This window comes from Mustela nigripes, chromosome 2, assembly GCF_022355385.1.
Source record: "Mustela nigripes isolate SB6536 chromosome 2, MUSNIG.SB6536, whole genome shotgun sequence".
Lineage (NCBI taxonomy): Eukaryota > Metazoa > Chordata > Mammalia > Carnivora > Mustelidae > Mustela > Mustela nigripes.
In genome coordinates, this window is record NC_081558.1 from 69,571,317 (window position 1) to 69,592,056 (window position 20,740).

General features: G+C 36.2%; 1 protein-coding gene across 3 annotated transcripts in view; it reads left to right on the forward strand.

The window, feature by feature from the left end:
* The window catches only part of CTNNB1 (catenin beta 1), a 39,091-nt gene that overhangs the window by 7,224 nt on the left and 11,127 nt on the right, over window positions 1-20,740 (forward strand). For all 3 annotated transcript variants that reach the window (XM_059390721.1, XM_059390723.1, XM_059390722.1), the window contains exons 2-6: window positions 18,423-18,483; window positions 18,920-19,147; window positions 19,346-19,599; window positions 19,747-19,985; window positions 20,075-20,276. In XM_059390721.1, the coding sequence (XP_059246704.1) occupies window positions 18,471-18,483; window positions 18,920-19,147; window positions 19,346-19,599; window positions 19,747-19,985; window positions 20,075-20,276 (936 nt within the window). In that variant the 5' untranslated portion in view covers window positions 18,423-18,470. The remainder of the gene's footprint in view (window positions 1-18,422; window positions 18,484-18,919; window positions 19,148-19,345; window positions 19,600-19,746; window positions 19,986-20,074; window positions 20,277-20,740) is intronic.

Genomic DNA, 20,740 nt, shown 5'->3' on the forward strand with positions numbered 1-20,740 from the left:
CAAGGGTTTGTTGGAAATATTTTCCAGTCTAACTGTGGAGGTTTCCAAGTGGTGTTCTGTTCTGCTGTATAGAAAGTGCTGGCTTACAATTAAGTTCTTTTTCTGAGCTACTGAAAGATTGCAGCAATGTGACACATTACTTTTATCTACCTAATAGTTCATTTAGATGCAAAAGTAGACATTAAATATTACAGGAAACCTAGTGTGCATGGACATAGAATAGAACTCTTTGGATAGATTAGTAAATTTAGTCTATTTTCTGGCATTTTACAGTTTGGTTTTTAAGTCCAGCTATTTTATTATTTTTATTATCTTCCGTTGGAAAAGCCACGTGAGACTATGAAATTAGGTTTATATTGTTATAACTTCTAATTATGCATATTTTGTGTGATCCATTCATGTTGTGAAACTGTTATTCTTTATCTGATAGTTGTCCTTTAGGTCACATTTCCTGCCTTAATTCAGCTGTCATTTTTCCTGGGTCCTGAATCAGAGTGCCAGTCTTTCTATTTACCATAGAATAAGAAATAAAGAGGCCAGAAAGTTTAAGAGATTAAAAGTCTGGAATACCTCAAGATTGGGGGTGGTGGGTCACTCATGAGGCAGAGAAATGATAGTTTAATTGGTATTGCTCAAAAGTGGAAGCTGGAAAGTACTAATTTTTTTTTTTTTTTGTAAGAATACTTAATAATCATGCTTGAAGAATAGCCTGACTGTATGCTAAGGGGCCTCAGGTTTCTCCCTTTGCTGTTATAACTCAGATCATATTACATTTCTCTAGAAAGCTCAGAGACAGGAAGACTATTTAACCTTCTCCGTTCTTCAAATGAGTCCCCTCTTGCCCCTCAGAACCTAAGCAGGAACTCCTCCACCACCCTATCCGTCTGCATCTTTAAAATGGAGGAAATAGTATATCCTGGTCAGAGGCCAGTCCTGGCTCATGGCTTTTCAAGGACTTTGTTCTTTTAGTTACACCTAACTTGTTTATATTAGTCTTATCCCTCCAGATTCTAATCCTGTTGCTTTTTTTCTGTCTCCTACCTTTTATCATCCTCCTGAAATTCACTCACTATGCCTTCTATAACTCATACTCATCAGCATACCCTTTTATTTTCAATGTATTCTGGGAATGTTGCCTTCTCTTTATTAATCCCACTGTAACCTAGCCTCTCTCTTGATAATGCTACTTCCCTTGCAGCTCTCTCAGTATCTTTTTGCACACCTTACTACTAAACAAAGAGGTAGAGAAAGTGTCTTTGTTTCTCATTGTCACATCTTGACCATTAGTTTCCAGAATTTCAAACTTTTTACTCTCATCCCATCAAATTATGCTACCCACTACCACTCTTTATTTTAGTCATCTGCCAACTTTCCTGGGGAGGTATTGTGATGTCTGAGGAAAAAAAGAAAAAGTAAGGAGGGTCATCTCCCTCCTTCCTTGAAACACTTCTTTTTTCTTTAAGATTTTATTTATTTATTTGATAGAGATCACAAGTAGGCAGAGAGGCGGCGGGGCGGGGGGTCAAGACCCAAGCCGAAGGCAGAGGCTTTAACCCATTGAGCCACCCAGGAGCTCCCTTAACACTTTATTAGCCTGGCTCACTTTCTTCTTTTTTCTGTCATAATTCTTGGTGGTAATCAGTGTCCAAGTAGAATAGTGCTACTCAGAATGTCATCTGATCTGAACTGTTCATTACTAGTATGGATTATGATAAGAGGTTTGTGCCAGAATATAAATCACCTGTCACTAAATTCAGTGGTTTCATGCAGCTGACCTTTTTTTTGCAGCAAGTCTTTTTTGATAATGGACGCAGGGTGTTGATGTACAATCTGGCACAAGCTCCTTATGGTGTCTGGTCTGGCTTTTTGAGGAACATTGATATAAAAAATGCCTATGGTTCCTTGATTTCTTTTCCAGTGCTCTTATTTTTCAGTCTTAATTCATCCACATGTTCCCATTTCATATCCTAGAATACCTTGTCTTTCAACAATAACTGTATCCTCTCCAATCTCTTTTCAGGTGTGCCACTGTTGTATTCCTCTAGTAAATACTTTCAGTTCCAGCAGCCCTTCACCTCTACCAGAGCCTAAAATCTATACATCTAAGCTTTTCAGTATCCCTCACCCTCACTTATACCCAGTTGAAATTTCATGTTGAATCATAATCACTTTCTTACACATACTCTCAACAACTTTGTCCTTCTCTGGCTTTATGCCCAATGGTCCCTGGTCTATTAGTTGACCCTCTTCTAGGACTTTTTCTTCTTCTATTTCTCAGACAACACAGCACCTCCTCCCTATCCTCACTCATCTAATGCCATTGCTTTTCTGTTTCACTAAGCATACTGAATAATTGAAAGAGTACCTGCATGCTCCTGTATCTGTGACTGTGCTCTTTCTCTGTCACTGTGGATGAACTGTAGTATTCCAAAATAAGGACAGACCAGTTCATTTGTGTACTAGATCCCATTCCCTCTTGGTCTCAAGAATAATACTACTCTTATCAGTCCCTTCTTTTGCATCTTTGGTTTTTCCTTCTCTACTAAGCTCTTCCCATGAGCATACAAACATGATTATTTTGTTTATCTCATTTTAAAACAGTTTTCTTCCTGTCTCCCCTTTCACCTACCACCTACACAAAATACCTTGAAAAATATGCTAATATTCACTCTCCCTTTTCTTTAAAACCCCTACCAGCAACCACTGTCAGAAATTTCCAATCCTCATTTCATTTAACCTATTAGTAGCATTTGGCACAGTTGGCTTGAAATGCTTTTTCTTTGGCTTCTAGGCCACCGTGTCTGCTAGCAGTTTTCTTCATACTTCACTGGTGGTTCCTTTTTAGTCTCCTTTGCTTTTTCTATTATTTCTCTGACCTTTGTGGATGTGGTTGAGAGTTTAGCTTTAGGACTTCACTTTTTTTGTTGTCCGAATACCCACCAGTCCTACCGCTTTAAACAGATAACATTTGTTTGTGGATAACTTCCAAATTTATATCCCTAGCTTGAGTTTCTCCCCTGAACTCTAGATGCTAATATCCAGCTATTTTGAAAAAAAATTTGGGGTGTCTAAGAAGCATTACAAACATAATACATCTAGAACTGAGCTCCCAGTTTCCTGTAAGACTGTTTCTCTTAAGTTGTTCCTAAATGCACCTGATTCTTTCCAGTGACTCAAACTTCTAACAATATTGTTCTTGACTCATTTTCTGTCACACAGCATATCCAGACTCTGTCTACAAGTCGTGTCTGCTTTCCCTTTCCAAAACCCATTTTTTTTTACTAGAACCATGCCATTGTGATCATTTGCCCAGATTACTGCACAGGCCTTCTAACGGGTCTCCGTGTTTATACCTTTGTTCCCCTAAAGTGTATTCTCAACACAGTAGCCAGAGTAATCCTTTTAAAGCAATAGATCACATAAATTTTTTGTTCAGAAATCTCCAGGTGCTTACCATCTCATTCAGTAAAGGCACTCTGTTCAGCACTCTAGCACTTACCTTTTTCCTTCTCTTCTTCTGTGACACTTAATACTTTTCCTCCAACTGGTCAAGCATGCACCATATCATGGCTCACTTCCTTACCTTTTTCAGGCTTTTTTTTTTTTGCTGTCCTGTTTGAAATTACAGTCCTTACCTAACTTCCTATCTCCTTTCTTGCTTTATGTTTCTCTTTAGCCCTCATCACTCTGTAACATAATAGATAACATAATATTTTATTTGTTTTGTTATTTTTCTTCTTTCTTAGTCTACTAGAATGTAAACTCCAGAAAGACGGATTTTTGTCTTTGACCTTGGCTGTTTTCTTCCCATTGCCTACAGTCATACTGCACAGTAGTGGACTGGTAAATATGTGTTGAGTGAGTATTACCACCTTATTTGGATCATTCCCAATAGCATATAGGTATATTCCAGACCTTTGCAGAGATGGTTTCTTCTTGTCAGTTATGGCTCATGTTCAGATACCACTTCTACATTGAAGTCTTTTCTGTTCACTCATTTTTGTTTTATCATATTCTCTTACTTGGTTTGTGGCACTTATACTCTGAAGAAACATTGTTTACTTGCTTGTTTTTACTTCCTCTCCTGGTCTTGTCTTAGTTTTATATCCCTGGTATCCAGAAGAGTGTCTGGAAGTTATATGTGGTCAGTAAAGGTTGTTGGCTGGGTGAATGTTCTAGAATTGGACACCCTTTGCTTTCCTCCAGCTAATGCCCCATTTATTTGTCTGTTCCATTTCACAGTGTGTCCCTATCTTATGGATATGTCTCCACTTTCCATCTCCCATTCCAGTTCATGCTCTGCTTGAGCTCACTATTGGACCTGCATGTTGACCAACCATATGGATACTTTTCAGCTTTATTCTTGCTGGACTCCCAGCATTTGATACTTTATTTCTATTTTTATTTATTTTTTTCTTTATTCTTCCTATAACAGCACTCACCAGTAAAATTTTCTGTAGTAGTGGGAATGTTCTGTATCTATATTGTTTAGTATGGTAGCCATGTGGTGCTTGAGCATTTGAAATATGGCAATCTGAAGAACTACATTTTTAATAAAATTAAATGTAAATGTAAAGTAGCTATTGAATTGGACAGTGCAGTTCTAGAAATACACCCTCTGTGGCTTTTTTTCCCTTCATTGCGCTAAACGCAGTATTACAACTTAATTGCTCAACCCAGGTACTTAAGATTCTTAATGAATTTCTCTTACCCAACTTCAATTTCTCTCATTTATTACAGCCAGTCTGTTGTTTCTATTTCCAGAGTATTTTTCCAGTGTAGATCTTTTTTTGTGCTTAGTGCTACTGCCCTAGCTTAAACTACCACCATCACCTGGACTATTTGCTATAAAATTTCTTTACAGGTTTCCTTTCATTATTTCTTGTCCCCTTTTCAGTTTTTTCCCATTATAACCAAAACCAGCTTTTAAAAACTCAGTGGGATATTGGGGCACCTGAGTGGGAACTCGGTCAGTTAAGCATCCAGACTCTTGTTTCAGCTCAGGTCATGATCTCAGAGTCCTGAGATTGAGCCCTGCCGTGAGCTTCGTGCTCAACAGGGAGTCTGCTTGAGAGTATTTCCCCATCCTTCCTCTGTGCTCCTTACCTCTCACCTCCTGGCCTTGCACTCTTGCAGTTGCACGCGTGTGCACACACTCTATCAAATAAATAGATAAATAAAATCTTTTAAAAAGTGGGATTTTGTTATTCACCACTTTATATCCTTTCGTGAACTTTCAGTAGCACTTAGGGAAAAAATGCATTTCTTACCAAAGGCTAAAGAATGCTACAGGATCTGGCTATTTTCAGCCTCATCTCATTGCACTCACTTTCCCATTGTAATTAAACACTGGTCTCAAGATTTCATTCTTAAAAAAGGTGATCTTCATGACTGGGCTTCTGCACATGTTACTTCTGTTTCTGGAATGACCCTGCTTTGCTCCTCATATTGCTGTCTCTTTTGCATCATTCTTCAGGTCTCAGTTTTTGAAGGTTACCTTCCAGAAGCCTTTGGCCACTATAGGTAGGACCTTCCACTTGTCCTTATGTCATTCTACTCCCTTCTCCCATTTGTTGCTTATACACAAAGCTCTTTTTGTAATTGTTTATTCAGTAATCTGTCTCTCTCCCTATCAAGGATGCAAGGACCATGTCTGCTTTAATCACTACTGTCTAACCAGAGTCTGTTAATGAAATCTAACATATGTTTTATTTATGCCATTGATATTGCTATATCCTTGAACTTTTCAGTAAATGAAGGGATTGTGGGGGAACTTTCTTGTGGAACAGAAAATCTTGATTAACATCAAAATTGGCAAATTGAGAAAACAGAACATAATATGCCAGTGAGGCATTCATATATACCTCCAGGTTATGACTCATTTGTTGGTGTATTTTTGGACTTAAGGTAGAACAGAGATTTAGAGCTATTCCTTAAGTTTTTTTTTGTTTTGAGATAATGAAAGTAGTCACATCTTGAAAATAAAAGCTTCCTAGCTCACTGTACTTTCTGTAATACTCTGCTATTCTTTCTAAATATGAGAGCCTTATGATTATGAAACCTGTTACTGTGGTAAGGCTGCCAAAAGCAGCAAAAAATCCTTCTGTTTGGGAGAGTAGTATAGAAGGTTGCTAAAGATTAATAAGATTCGGGGCTTAAACATTGGGTTTAACAGTGGGTTAAACATTGACTCTTGATTTCAGCTCTCATCATGATCTCAGTGTCCTGAGATCAAGGCCTTCGTGGGGCTCCGGAGCTTAGTCCACTTGAGAGTCTCTCTCCCTTGTTCTCTGCCCCTCCCTGTTTGTGCTCACTCTTTGAATAAATAAATAAATAAAATCTTTTTTTTTTAAGTTACAGTAAGTATTCGTGTTGTCCTTATGAAATTTGTTTCTTAACAGAGCTGACCCTGTGGTTATTCTGTGGAGTCCCATTTGTTTTATTATTTAACTTGAGTTGCTGATGGTTATATACATCAGTTGGATCATATGTTTCATCTACGGCTGTAGCCCCTTGCTGGCAGTAGCATTGTCGGCAACATGTATGACACATTAAACATTTAAAAATGCTATGCCAGTGTCCTATCCCAGCCCTACTGGGTTACGGAACTGTGGGGATGGAGTGGAGTCCGCCCCCCCCCCTTTTTTTTTCAAATTTCCAGGTTAGAATCATAGCAAGGATCTGATAACCAGTTTAAAGGGTTCTTTAAGCAAACCTGGAGATCTTTATAGTAAAAAAGATTTTAAAAGGCATACATATATTGAGGCCTAATTCTGGTTTTATCCATACCTGGAATTAATGGCCTGAAATATTTTTCCCAAATAAATGGTCTTGTGGCTTTCATATGTCATTTGTTCCAGTTTTGTTTTTCACATAACCTGTTTTTTGGAGGTACAGGCAAAAACCAGTATGTGACCTCTCAGCAACCTGTTAGCTTACTTAATTTAACCCTTTCTGTTACTGGTCTTCACATTTAGGATTAATGTACTTAATTAAAAATGTAAATTCAGGGGGCACCTGGGTGGCTCAGTTGTTACGCATCTGCCTTCGGCTCAGGCCATGATCCCACGATCCTGGGATCGAGCCCCCACATCATGCTCCCTGCTCTGGGAGCCTGCTTCTCCCTCTCATTGCTGCTCCCCATGCACACTCACACTCACTCTTACTCTGTCTCTCTCTGTCAAATAAGTAAGATGTTTAAAAAATAAATGTAAACTGTAAACTCGGTTGCATTTGGTTTGTCCTCAGTGAAAGTATGTAATCAGTGAGGGAAAGAGCAACTACTGTCCTCTACCTGTTTTTGTATCGCCTGAGGACTAAGAATAGTTTTTACATTTTTTTAATGGCTGATTAAAAAGTCAAAAGAAGGATAAGATCTTATGACATGTGAAATTACATGAAATTGCAAATTTGCGATTTTCATGAGTAAAGTTTTATTGGAATACAGCCGTGCTTGTGTGCACATTGTCTGGCTGCTTTCATGTTATAATAGAGTTGAGTAGTTGCAACCAAGATCTTTTTTAAGAAACATTTTTATTGCTGGAAGTATAGCTAACATATAATGTATTAGTTGCCTGTGTACAACATAGAGATTGCACATCCTGTACAATACTCACTGCTCATCATGATAAGCATAGTCACCATTTGTCACCATACAATGGTTTTACAGTATTATTTTATTATTGTCTATGTTTCCAATGCTGTACTTTTCATGTCTGTGATGTATTTATTTTATGACTGGGAAAAAATACATATATATATATATATATATATATATATATATATATAGAGATTGGGAATTTGTACCTCTTAATCTCCTTCATCTATTTCACCCATTCTTCTCTTGTTCCCTCTGGCAACCACATGTTCTCTGTATTTATAAATCTTTCTGCTTTTTTTTTTTTTCATTTGTTTTTAGATTCCACGTACAAGTGAAATCGTATGGTGTTTTCCTTTCTTTGTCTGAATTTGCTCTGCATAATTCTCTGTAAGCGGTCCCTTCCATGTTGTTATGAATGGCACCGATTCCTTTGTTTTTTGTTTTTTTTTTAATCGCTGAGTATGTCCCCTTGTGTGTATATATATACCACATCTTTATCCGTTCATCTACAGATGGACATTTAGGTTGCTTCCATATCTGGGCTATTGTAAATAATGCAGTAAACATGGGGTGCATATGTCTTTTCCAATTAGTGTTTTTGTTTTCTTTGGATACATACCTAGTTTTGGAATTGCTGGATTATATGGTATTTCTGCTGTTAATTTTTCAAGAAGAACCTCCATTCCATAGTGGTGCACCAGTTTCCGCTGCCACCAACAGTGCACAGGGGTTCCCTTCTCACCACATTTTTGCCAACACTTAATATTTCTTGTCTTTTTGATACTAGCCATTCATTCTGATTTGTGTCAGGTGATATTACGTTGTGGTTTTGGTTTGTATTTTCCTGATGATTAATGATGTTGAGCATCTTTTCATGTGTCTGTTGGCTGTTTGTAGGTCTTTGGAAAAATGTTTATTCAGGTCATCTGTCCAGTTTTTAATTAGATGTTTGGGTTGTTTTGGTGTAAAGTTGTGTAAGTTGTGTAAGTTCTTTATATATTTTGGATACTAATCTTTATTGGATATATCATTTGCACATATTTTGTGGTGTAGTTGATTCTTACAGTAGTGCCATTTTAATAGAACAAGAACTGAATGAAAATCTCTATTAGACTACTAAAAATTGGAAAATTTGTATAGTTAAATAAAATGTTATTTGTCTAGTTATTAAAAAGTGCAATGTTTGATTTTCTTGCTTTTAGAAAACATTATTTTCCCAAAGAATTTGGGGGTTTTTTTAGTTTTTTTTTTTTCCCTCTTGAGGTACTAATGGTTGGCTGAGGAGGTTCCACATTCTTTTGCAGAAAGTTTGTTTTATAGGCCACTTACCTTTCATACATAAAAACATTTCCTTAATGTTAGTATCACTGGCTAACACATATGGGGCTAAATGATATATTTTCTTGGACATGTATCATTTCTTATACATTGTATTACTTACATAAATTTAATTCTGGGAATGTATGCCAAAAAATCTGAAAATATACAAATGCTTTGCATAACAAACATGTGTTGAATTTTTTTTTCCCCTAAAAAATTCATTATTTTTAATGGCTACATACTATCCCTTCTCACTTGATTTTGTTTATAGTAGTTTCCTGATTGATGTCCCTGCTTTTCTTTTGGCCTCTCACCATCTTTTTTATTCATGGAGATACTAGAGTGAACTTTTAAAGGTCTAAATCTGGGGCACCTGGGTGGCTCAGTGGGTTAAGCCTCTGCCTTAGGCTCAGGTCATGATCTCAGGGTCCTGGGATTGAGCCCCACATCAGGCTCTCTGCTCAGCAGGGAGCCTGCTCCCCCCACTCCGCCCCCGCCTGCCTCTCTGCCTGCTTCTCTGCCTGCTTGTGATCTCTCTCTCTCTCTGTCAAATAAATAAAATCTTTTTAAAACTAAGAAAAAAAGAGTATAAATCAAAGTACATGCACCTCCAGTGGCTTCTTAGTGCACTTTGGATTTTATTCTGTATCCCTTTTGACCTGGCCGTTTCTCTTTTCATAGTTCCCTGACTCCTTGTTACACTGGTGACCTTTTAGTACCTTTACCAAATAGCTTACCTTCCTTTCTTCTTTTTCTCTGCATGAAATGTTCTGTCTCATCTTTAGTTGACTGGTTCCTCCTCCTCTGCTCAAATGTTATTCCATCATCTCTCACTCTTACCTAGAGTAATCTTCGTCCTCAACCCGTTATTCTGTTCTCACCTTGTTTATTTCCTTTACAGCAGTTCTCGCTCTTTTAAATTGTTTTGTTTTTATTAACTTTCTAATTGTAGAGTGCAAGCTTTACTAGATGTGTGACCTTGACTCGCCGACTCTTATTCACTGTTATTGCAATGCCAGTAACATGAAAGGTGTTAAATATTTGTTCAGTGAATGAAAATACATCCCATTTAATAGATAAATTATTTTTTACTCCTTCCCTTGTTGACGAGCATTTGAGTAATTTCCAGCAATTTGTATGAATGCTTCACTGTGCAGACCTTTTAGCATACTTCTGTGAATATTCCTGCATAATACATTTCTGTTTTAAAAATGAAATTTTAAAGTAAGAGAGTATTTACACTTATATTTAGTGGGTAGTGCCAACTTATCCTCCAGAAAATTTCTGCCAGTTTAACTACAGTTAACTCTTGAATAATGGGACTAGGGCCATCAGACCCCACACAGTCCAAAGTCTGTGCATAACTTTGACTCATCCAAAACTTAACTTGCTAATGGCCTACTGTTGATAGAAAAAAACAAACCTTACTAATAACAGAGGATTAAAACATTTTTATATGTTGAGTGTATTATATACTGTATTCTTACTGTAAAGTAAGCTAGAGAAAAGAAAATGTGAAGAAAACCATAAGAGAAAATACTTTGATTACAGTACTGTACTATAAAAAAAATCCATGTTTACAAGAAACAGGTGTTGGCAAGGATGTGGAGAAAAAGGAACCCTCTTGGAGTGTTGGTGGGAATGCAGAGTGGTGCTGCAGCCACTGTGGAAAATAGTATGGAGTTTCCTCAAAAAATTAAAAATAGGATTAGCATATGATCCAGTAATTCCAGTACTGGTTATTTACCCAAAGAATACAATCACACTAATTTGAGAAGATATATGCACCCCTATGTTTATAGCAGCATTGTTTACAGTAGCTAAACTATGGAAGCAGCTCAAGTGTCCACTGACCCATAATTGGATAAAGATGTAGTTAATATATGTAATAGAATATTACTCGGCCATAAAAAAGAAAGAACTCTTGCCACTTGGAACAATATGGAGAGAGCATAATTCTAAGCAAAGTAAGTCAAAGAAAGACAAATCTCATATGATCTCACTTATGTGGAATTTAAAAAAATGAGCAAAGGGGGGAAAAAAGGACAAACCAAGAAACAGACTCTTAACCATAGAGAACAAACTGATGGTTATCTTTACTAGTCTGATAAGCAAAAAATAAATGAGTTTCTATTTTGTGTACATTTATTGGTTGCTTTTTATTTTTCCTTTGAAATGATGGTTCTTGCCCTTTACCTAATGTTTTTTTCTTACTGATTTTCTCCTTAGTTCTTTGTGTACTATGGATATTATCCTTTAATCCTATTTCACCTGTCTTGTGTCCAGCATGTAATTTTTAAAGTTACTTTGTATGGGTTTTTTTGGCCTGGAATTTAGAAATTTTTATGTACACACACTAATGGTCCTGCCAGTTTCAGAGTTTCAAGTCATGCTTCTATTAGTTTTTTTTTTACCATTGTTTATTTCTATGTATACCACCCCTACTTATATATACATTATTTTATCTCATTGTGTATTATTTCTTACATGTAAATATTTGATGAATGTAGGCTTAATTTTAATACAGTGAAATGAAAGTAGATGAAAAGGGATAAAAGAAATGATTTTTAGATGACAAGCCCATTTCCTAATACTGTTAATTGTATAATCCACCTGCCTCCCACTACTTGAAATTTCACTTATTTCATTTATTAAATTGCCAGATTATATCTTGGTATTGTCTGATTACAGTAGTCTTATCCACTCATATCCAATTATAATTCTTTAATTGCTGTGGCTGGTGATTTATAATGTACTTTAGTATCTGATCAAATCGGTCCCTTCTCATAGTTATTTGTCTTTTTTATTATTATTATCATCTTTATACTCCTATTCCAGATGAACTTAAGAACCATTTTCAGTGCTAAAGAAATCTGAGACTTTTGGGGGGGATACATTAAACTTATAAACTAAAGTCAGAGAAAATCAACAATAGCAAAAGCTTTCCAGTCCAAAAAATGTAATTCCATTTAATCTTGTATGTACTTTGTTTTTAGTGTCGCTTTTATGAATGAGATCTTTTTGTGATTATATTTTTCTAACCTATTTTGTACATAGGAAAGTAGTTTGTACATAATGGTCTCTTTTATTAAAAGTCTAGTTGAACTGTGAACTATTCTCAGCAGCGTTACCACACTGTACCTTAAAATGGGTGTAAAAATGTCTCTAGAGTGTTAACAAAGAAAATCCTCAAGTTAAAAAGTATTTAGTTAATCATCATCTTGTGAACTTGAGAGAAACAAGATTTTCAGTTTCAGGAAACAGAGACCCTCCCACATAGCTTATACTTTTTAGCCTTATAAAATAGACTGGTGGCCTGCTGATTAGCTTTTATGACTGCTGCCTCTAAGGAGACAGGAGTATTTATTTTATCCTCATCTTTGAGACTTGAATTTGTTAGGTTTAGTTGGTTTGGCAAAAGTGTACATGAAATACTTGTGTCTTTTCTGAATAGTTCCACTTTAATTGAAAATACTGAAGTACAAAGATTTTCTTATATTTTGAAATCATATTTGGAGTTTACCTGAAATACCAGTGTAGAGCTATTTCCTTATTTTTAACCAGTTATTTTTTGCTCTGCAAGATATAGAGAATAATGTAACAAATAGTCATGTATTCACCGGTGACCCAGATTAAGAGATATATGTAATTTTGAGGTATTTATTTGATTTTTTAAAAATGCTTGAAGGGTTGAAGGCATCTTTAATACCCTTCATTCCTGATTCCCTTTGCACCCACATATTAAGAAGCTAGCATGTAGTCATACTTTTACTGCATCAGCAGTCTTAAACATTTTGGTTTTTTAACTTAGCTGGCATAAAATTATATTTGGAAATTATAAAAACGTGCTTGTGGCTATTTCTTATGTACTTATGTACTTTGAAATAGCTGTGTTTTAAAATATCTTTTTGCTTCCTTAGTTTAATATAGCTTAATATAGGCTGATTTTTGTAGTGATTTGTTCAGAGTGAATAAAGTGAAAGTGTGTTTTAAAACATTCTCTTTGGGGTGTTTGGGTGGCTTAGTCATTGAGCACCTGCCTTTGGTTCATGTCATGATGCCAGTCCTGGGATTGAGGCCCAACATGGAGCTCCCTGCTCTGCGGGGAGCCTGCTTCTTCCTCTCCCAGTCACCCTGCTTGTGTTCCCTCTCTCACTGTCTCTCTCTCCCTGTCAAATAAATGAATACAATCTTTAAATAAATAAAATAAAACATTCTTTATGAAGGATCCAGATAATGTTACCTAAAATTCTGTGCAAAGCTATCGGTGAGACTAAGGATATATCAGAAGTGTAAAGGATATTACCATAGTCAAATTATTTTAAGTATAAAATCATATTTTCAGATATACACAGGAGGCATAAATATGCTGTATCCGCGATTATTTAAGGAGCTTTTTATAACATCTGCATGTACTTTATAAAAATATAAAAGGACAGCATTAAGAATCTGGCAAGCCAAAAAAGCTACATGTGGCGAACAAACAAATTAAGCATTTAATCTCAGAATTTAGAAAAACTTGCAGACTTGGGTGGTGTGTACATTAGATGGATGGACATGGCTATAACAGGTTGTCTGGAGGTAACAGTTGATGGCTGCATACCTTGCTTCGTAGGCTGGCCACTTATACAGGGCCTTCTGTGAAAATGTCTGCTTATGCTTCATCAGTATTATGGAACTGTGTATCAAAGACCTTATAAATTCTTACCCTTTTAACCCAGTAGTGGAGCAGTTCCCATGGAAGAAACTAAGAGAATCATTCATATGCAGAGATTTTTATTCAGCATTGTTTGAATAGCAAACTAAATGGGGGAGGACTAGATATTCAAGAATGGGAGATTTGGTTACATTATACTACATATAAATGATGCAGTATAGATGAAAATATTTTGTTAATGTGTACAATACGAGGAATTTGGTTTTGCGTGTTTATATTAAAAGAATATCTAATAGTAAATTTATAAAAGACTAAATATACCAAGTGTCATTAATGGTGTATCATTATTATGCAAATGACAAAAATATTTTATACTAAGCATATATATGTATTACTTTATAGGTAGGGTAGAGAATAGAGAAGACAATAAAAAGAAGAGAGATCATTTGGGTAATGTCCTAATTTTTCCTAATCACAGTTCATATTCTGGTAGTCATTTTTATGCCAATGTATTTAAAGATAACACAAAGGCCATTAATATTAAGGAGTTTGAAGGAGCAAAAGTGTCATTAGATACTTGTTTTTTATCAGCTAGTATAGGAAGACTCCTCAGAATACTCAGACATAGCTGAGGAGTAAAAGTAGGAAGGAAACTGGAGCAAGCTGTGATTTAGAAGTGTTCCTGATGAATAAAAAGTGTGCAAACAGGAAGATTTGAGGAGACTATAAATTTTTTAATTGGCAAGGTATTAGTAGGGATGGTTAATAAAAATGCATATGTGTATGCTTTTAGATTTACAAAGCAGATTTTACTTAGAACTATTCTTAATCCCTGAGGATTTTTCATAAGTTTTTTATGTTCCTGAAGTCAAGTTGTGTTTTCTTATTTAAAAAAACAGAGTTAAGTGATTGGCCTTGGTTCTTTCAGTACGGGTTTTTGGAAAGTCAGTTGTTTGCATGAACTGCCAGTATAAAAATGTGGCTTTATAATACATCTGCTTTATTTTTACATAGCAAAGTTTCTCCTAGTTAGTAATACTCAAATTTTGTGAACTCTCAGGTAATTAAGATGTTTTGTCCTGAGGGGAACTGGAGAAGTAAACTTCAGTGTGAAACCTGTGTCATACTAAGAATTCTCACATAGACTTTGACAGAAGGCCACTACACAAGGTACTTTAAAGTAGAGGCTCCAGTTCACTCTTTGTGAATCGAGTAGCAGCTAGTAAGGCTAATCTTTTATAAAAAATTTTCTGGTTTGCAAAAAAATAACCCTTTTTGTAGCCACATGATGAACTAATGCATGTGATGTACTTTGAAATTATTCTGTGAGAGGACACAAATATTGCATAATACCAACAGTCATTAAGTATAGGTGATGTTGGTGTTCATTGTAGAGTTGTGTCTACTTTCCAGAATAGTTGAAATTTTTCCTAATAAGAAAAAAGAAAAGCCTAGAATGCTTAAGTAGTCCTGTTAGAAAAGCTGAAGGAAAATGTTTATGGTAATACTTTGACCATACTTTGACCAGTACTTTGAAGGTCTGGATCAAGATGAACTTTCACCTAGGTAGAAATTATTAACATATAAAGGATATATCTTTTTAAGTCCATATCTTATTAAAACCTTATAGATTTTTAAATCAAAAATAGATAAATTTAGAGATAACTGGAAAGAGTACATGTTTAAATAACAACAACAAAAAAAATAAATAAGGAAGGATCCATGAATCCGTTACCTACTAAACTGGAAAAATTGGCGATCCTGGCAATCTTCTTTCTTTGTTAAAGTACCACTTGGTGGTGGTAAAGCTGGCAGGACAGAAGGCGTTGTAATGTAGTCTGTAGTTAGTGATTACTTGCATCTGGGATCATTTAGTACTTCATAATTCATTAGCACTATCCCCCCTTCATCTTGAGTTGGAACTTAATAGCCTTTTCCCTATTTCTGTTTCTCCTAATTCTTTCTGAAATGCCCAGTGGTTGGAACTTTGATCATCTAGGTTGATCATCTTGTTTCTTCTCTTTTGTATATTGAGCATCTTTCTCCTTAATGTTTTAAGAGGGTTTTTCCAAAAATAATAAATTGAAACGTTCTGTTTCCTTTCCCACCCTTAACCCATTTTAAAAATTCTGTGTTACTCTGGAGTCAGTTTTTCTGTTGATTTTTCTTGAACTTCTTCCTTTGATATTGGAGGGTTTTCTGATCTGTTGGGCCCCTAATGATTGGCAGGGTGTGGTGGAGGGGAAGCCAACCCTTGGGCTGAAAGGTCTGTCCAGAGGAAGACTGAGGAAGGCTCTCCTTTTGGGCAAGATGCTGGACTAGTTCTCTTTAGACAGTATATTCAGTTTCTAAAGAAAATTCTAAAATGAATAGTTCTCATATTTTTGGAAATTTTGGATTTGTCTGCAGAGTAATGTAGGAGTGATTTGGTTATACTGTTGCTTATGTAAATCCCCATTTTCCTTCCTACTTTCTATTTCTCAGCCTGCTGGATTGACACTTGGCCTCCTTCACACATAGGATTGTAGTGAAGAACAAGAATAATTTTTTCGTATGCTGCATAAAATTTAAGTGCTATAAAAATAATAGTATTTACAGGTCCCCAACATACAAATTGATATTGTAAGTTTGGAATAGCAGCTTGCTTTTTTCCATAAAATCATTATAGATTACAGTCAAATTACAGATCAGCCCCTATAAACAGATTTTATGCAGTAACATGACTTAATGTTTTGTCTTTGCATCAACAACAAGGAAACAGTACTAAACTATAAATGTTTTTTTTTCCTTGAAGCCATGTGTACTAGATCCTTGAAGAACAGCATATAACTGTTGACTTGCCAAAAACTTAACTACTAATAGCCTGCTGCTGACCAGAAGCCTTACCAATAGCATAAACAGTTGATTAACACATACTATTTATGTATATTATAGTGACTAGTTTGTTTCTGAGCCCTGTAGCATTCATTAGCCAAAGGAGGCGCTCAATGTAGAACGCGTGTTAGGTCGCCTTTCCCAGAAATACACTGGGAACTGGACTGGAGAACTCAGTTTCCAGAGAGGCAGAAGAATAAAAGCTAAAATGCAGCATCGATTAGTGAAGAACTTGGTATTTCTCAAAGTGTGGTCTGTAGATCACTTGTGTATGCTAGAATGTTCATAAAAATTCAAGCAAGTTTCTATGCCCTACTCTGAATCAAAACCTTAAACACATAATCCCACTTGGTATCTTAAAAGATACTTATTGACAGGAACCACCTTTATTATTTTCTGTCCTTCATTTTGCTGTGTACAAAGATTGTCAATTGTTTCTGCCATGGACACTAAAACAATTGTATCCACAACTCTTGTCATCTTTATGTGTCAGGGGATCTTTGTGGTTACGAAAATCTAGAACTAGAAGAGCAATTTCAGGAATAATTAATACACACTTCCTTTAGATAGATCAAATAGGACTTTAGAATGTAGTTTCCAACTTTTTAGACTCCTTTTTACATTGATAAAATACACACTTCTCACTTAAGTGTTTTTTTAACTCTATTTTTCATTTTTAAAAATATTTATTTATTTGACAGAGATCACAAGTAGTCAGAGAGGCAGGCAGAAGCAGGCTCCCTACTGAACAGAGATCCCGACACGGGTCTCAATTCCAGGACCCTGAAATCATGACCTGAGCCAAAGGCAGAGGAGAGGCTTAACCTACTGAGCCATCCAGGTGCCCCTCACACTTAAGTATTTTAGTCCATATCTCTACATATTGGTAAACCCAATATGTAATTGTAGTGCAAGATAAGCTTGTTTAGGGGAATCCTTTGTGATAAAGGAAATTTTTTATTAGGAATATCTAGTGGCCATGAGCCTTTAAACAGTTCTCATTTGCAGGTAGTTTCCCATGTGATTCAGTGTTCTTTTGACTATTATACAGTAAAGCCAGAAGACAAACATAGATGCTAAGATTTTTATATATATATATTTTTTTATATATATATATGATTAAGTTTTTTATAATGATCAAAACAGTATTAGTCAGTAATATTTATAAAAGATCGTTGCTATAAATTTGAGCTAGAAAAAATTTTAACCAAAAAGGTGCTTTTTGTGTTGCAAACTTGCATTTGAAAAGTAATTTTACTTTTTAGTAAAAGATCTGAAATTGAGTGTATGATCCAGTCACCAAAACCTGCTGTGTGAAGGTATTTTAGATGGCATTGTATTATATCAGGAAAGAAAAACCATTCAGTGAAAATCTGGTGTTTTTTTTAAATCCCATGTCCAATTCCACTGGCTAGAAAGATCTCTGAATTTCTCAGTGAATGAAGTTAAAAAGGAACAAAGGGCTTTTGGGAACTCAAGGAGGAGTTGATTTTGAGTAGTTTCCCCCCTCCCCACCTTGACTTTCATTATAAATTTTCTGTATCTGCAAAAATAATTATACTTTCTGACATACTGAATAACGAATTTGTATTTCTACTTAAGAGGTTCTTATTAAAGAGGAATTTTTACTTCAAGGTTCAGCAGTGGTGGAGCTGTGGTTGAGGGTATGGAAGAGACTGTAGAGTCTGGGTTTCATTCTCACATTTATGATAAAAGGAGATTTGGGACTTTTCATGGATGTAGTCCATGATGTTTAGGAGGCCATCCTAGTGACTGAAAAGTACTAAAAACAAACTTTAAAATAATAAAATACAAATATTTAATATTAATATATGTTTTTATTTTTATTTTATTATTTAATCTATATTTTATTAAAATTTTATATTGATAGTAAAATATAAATAAAATTTATAAGATTATAAATTAAATTAATTTAAAATTAAATCCTAATGACATGATTAACTCTTCTAGGGTATCTGAAGCATACCATACAACGGTTTTGAAAATCCTGTGTGGGCAATGGCTACCCAAGGTTTGTATCATAAGCCTTTAGTTCCTGAATCAGGGCTCTGCTTCATTTCCATTAACCCAGTCTGGCTCAGATCCCCTTGCTTTACTCTCTCCCTGCTTACTTGTCAGGCTACCTTTTGCTCCATTTTCTGCTTACTCCTCCTAATGGCTTGGTGAAATAGCAAACAAGCCACCAGCAGGAATCTAGTCTGGATGACTGCTTCTGGAGTTTGGATGCAGTACCATTCTTCCACTAATTCAGTGAGTAACTGTTAGGTGGTGGTCCCCTAAGAGTGTAGATATTTCATCACTGAGCTAATCCTGGCTATCATTGTTGTTACTGGCTGAATTTCAGATTTGACTATTCCTAACAATATTTCAGTGGGTCATATGAACAGATTTTTAAATGAAGATAACATTTCTGTGGTGATAATACTAATGCTGTTTGATTTTTATAGCTGATTTGATGGAGCTGGACATGGCCATGGAGCCAGACAGAAAAGCAGCTGTTAGTCACTGGCAGCAACAATCTTACCTGGACTCTGGAATCCATTCTGGTGCCACTACCACAGCTCCTTCTCTGAGTGGTAAAGGCAATCCTGAGGAAGAGGATGTGGATACCACCCAAGTCCTGTATGAGTGGGAGCAGGGCTTTTCTCAGTCCTTCACTCAAGAACAAGTAGCTGGTAAGAGTGTTACTGCCTTAGTAAAAGTCAGAAGACAGTTTTGAGAATGATTCTTAAAACAGTTACCATGTAATCACTTAAATAAAATGGTGTGGTAAAAGAGGGGAGTGATTGCACTGTTACCTTACCACTTAGGGTAGCACAAATTCAGGTGAATGCTGAATTATGGATTGTGAGTGCTGAATTTATCTTTCCCAGATATTGATGGTCAGTATGCGATGACTCGAGCTCAGAGGGTGCGAGCTGCAATGTTCCCTGAGACTCTAGATGAAGGCATGCAGATCCCATCTACACAGTTCGATGCTGCTCATCCTACTAATGTCCAGCGTTTGGCTGAACCATCACAGATGCTGAAACACGCAGTTGTAAATTTGATTAACTATCAAGATGATGCAGAACTTGCTACACGTGCAATCCCTGAACTGACAAAACTGCTAAACGATGAGGACCAGGTAAGTAACGATATGGCTAGCTTTTAATCTGCTCTGAAGGAAGCTCTCAAGGAAGGAGCCTCTGAATGTCCACCAATATCAGTCTTTAGTATTTGAAAGGCATGTTTTTGAAAATTAATGCTGTTTCTTGATTCCTATACATTATAGGTGGTGGTTAATAAGGCTGCAGTTATGGTCCATCAGCTTTCTAAAAAGGAAGCTTCCAGACACGCCATCATGCGTTCTCCTCAGATGGTGTCTGCTATTGTACGCACCATGCAGAATACAAATGATGTGGAAACAGCTCGCTGTACTGCTGGGACCTTGCACAATCTTTCTCATCATCGTGAGGGATTGCTGGCCATCTTTAAGTCTGGGGGCATTCCTGCCCTGGTGAAGATGCTTGGGTAAGAAAAACATGGTCACAGTGCTTGAAGCTAAGAAGGAGAAGAGTGCCATCACAGCATTTCTGATGAGGCTTTTTTCCTCTTCCTAGTTCACCAGTGGATTCTGTGTTGTTTTATGCCATTACAACTCTCCACAACCTTTTATTGCATCAAGAAGGAGCTAAAATGGCAGTGCGTTTAGCTGGTGGGCTGCAGAAAATGGTTGCCTTGCTCAACAAAACAAATGTTAAATTCTTGGCTATTACAACAGACTGCCTTCAGATTTTAGCTTACGGCAATCAAGAAAGCAAGGTAAAAGTACTTTTCTGAATGTGGTTCATGGAGCATTAGGGAATCCAGTGTCCTGTCCTTCTGTAGACTCTAGCACATTCTTTGTATGCTTCACCTGTTGTATACATACTAGAAAAAAAATTGGACATCTCTTTTTCTTTAAGTATTTTTCTGTATGAAGCAAGGTGATAGGGATAAAGTAGGCAGACTTAGAGCTTTCATTCTTAGGTGGGTGATAGGCACTGAGGTAATAACGTAATTACTATTTAATTAATGTATTCCAAGGAAATAGAGGGGCTATAAGAGCTTGTATGTGAACTAGACCCTGTTTCGAAGGTTCAGGGAGACCTGTAGGAGGAAATGATCATTGAGTTCAGCTCTCAAGGATGAGGAGAGACTGATTAGGTGAAGGTCAGAGAGAGGAAACGACACCTTGGAAAGTCCTACTGATGAAAGAGAGGGACGAGTTTATGAAGTGTGAAGAG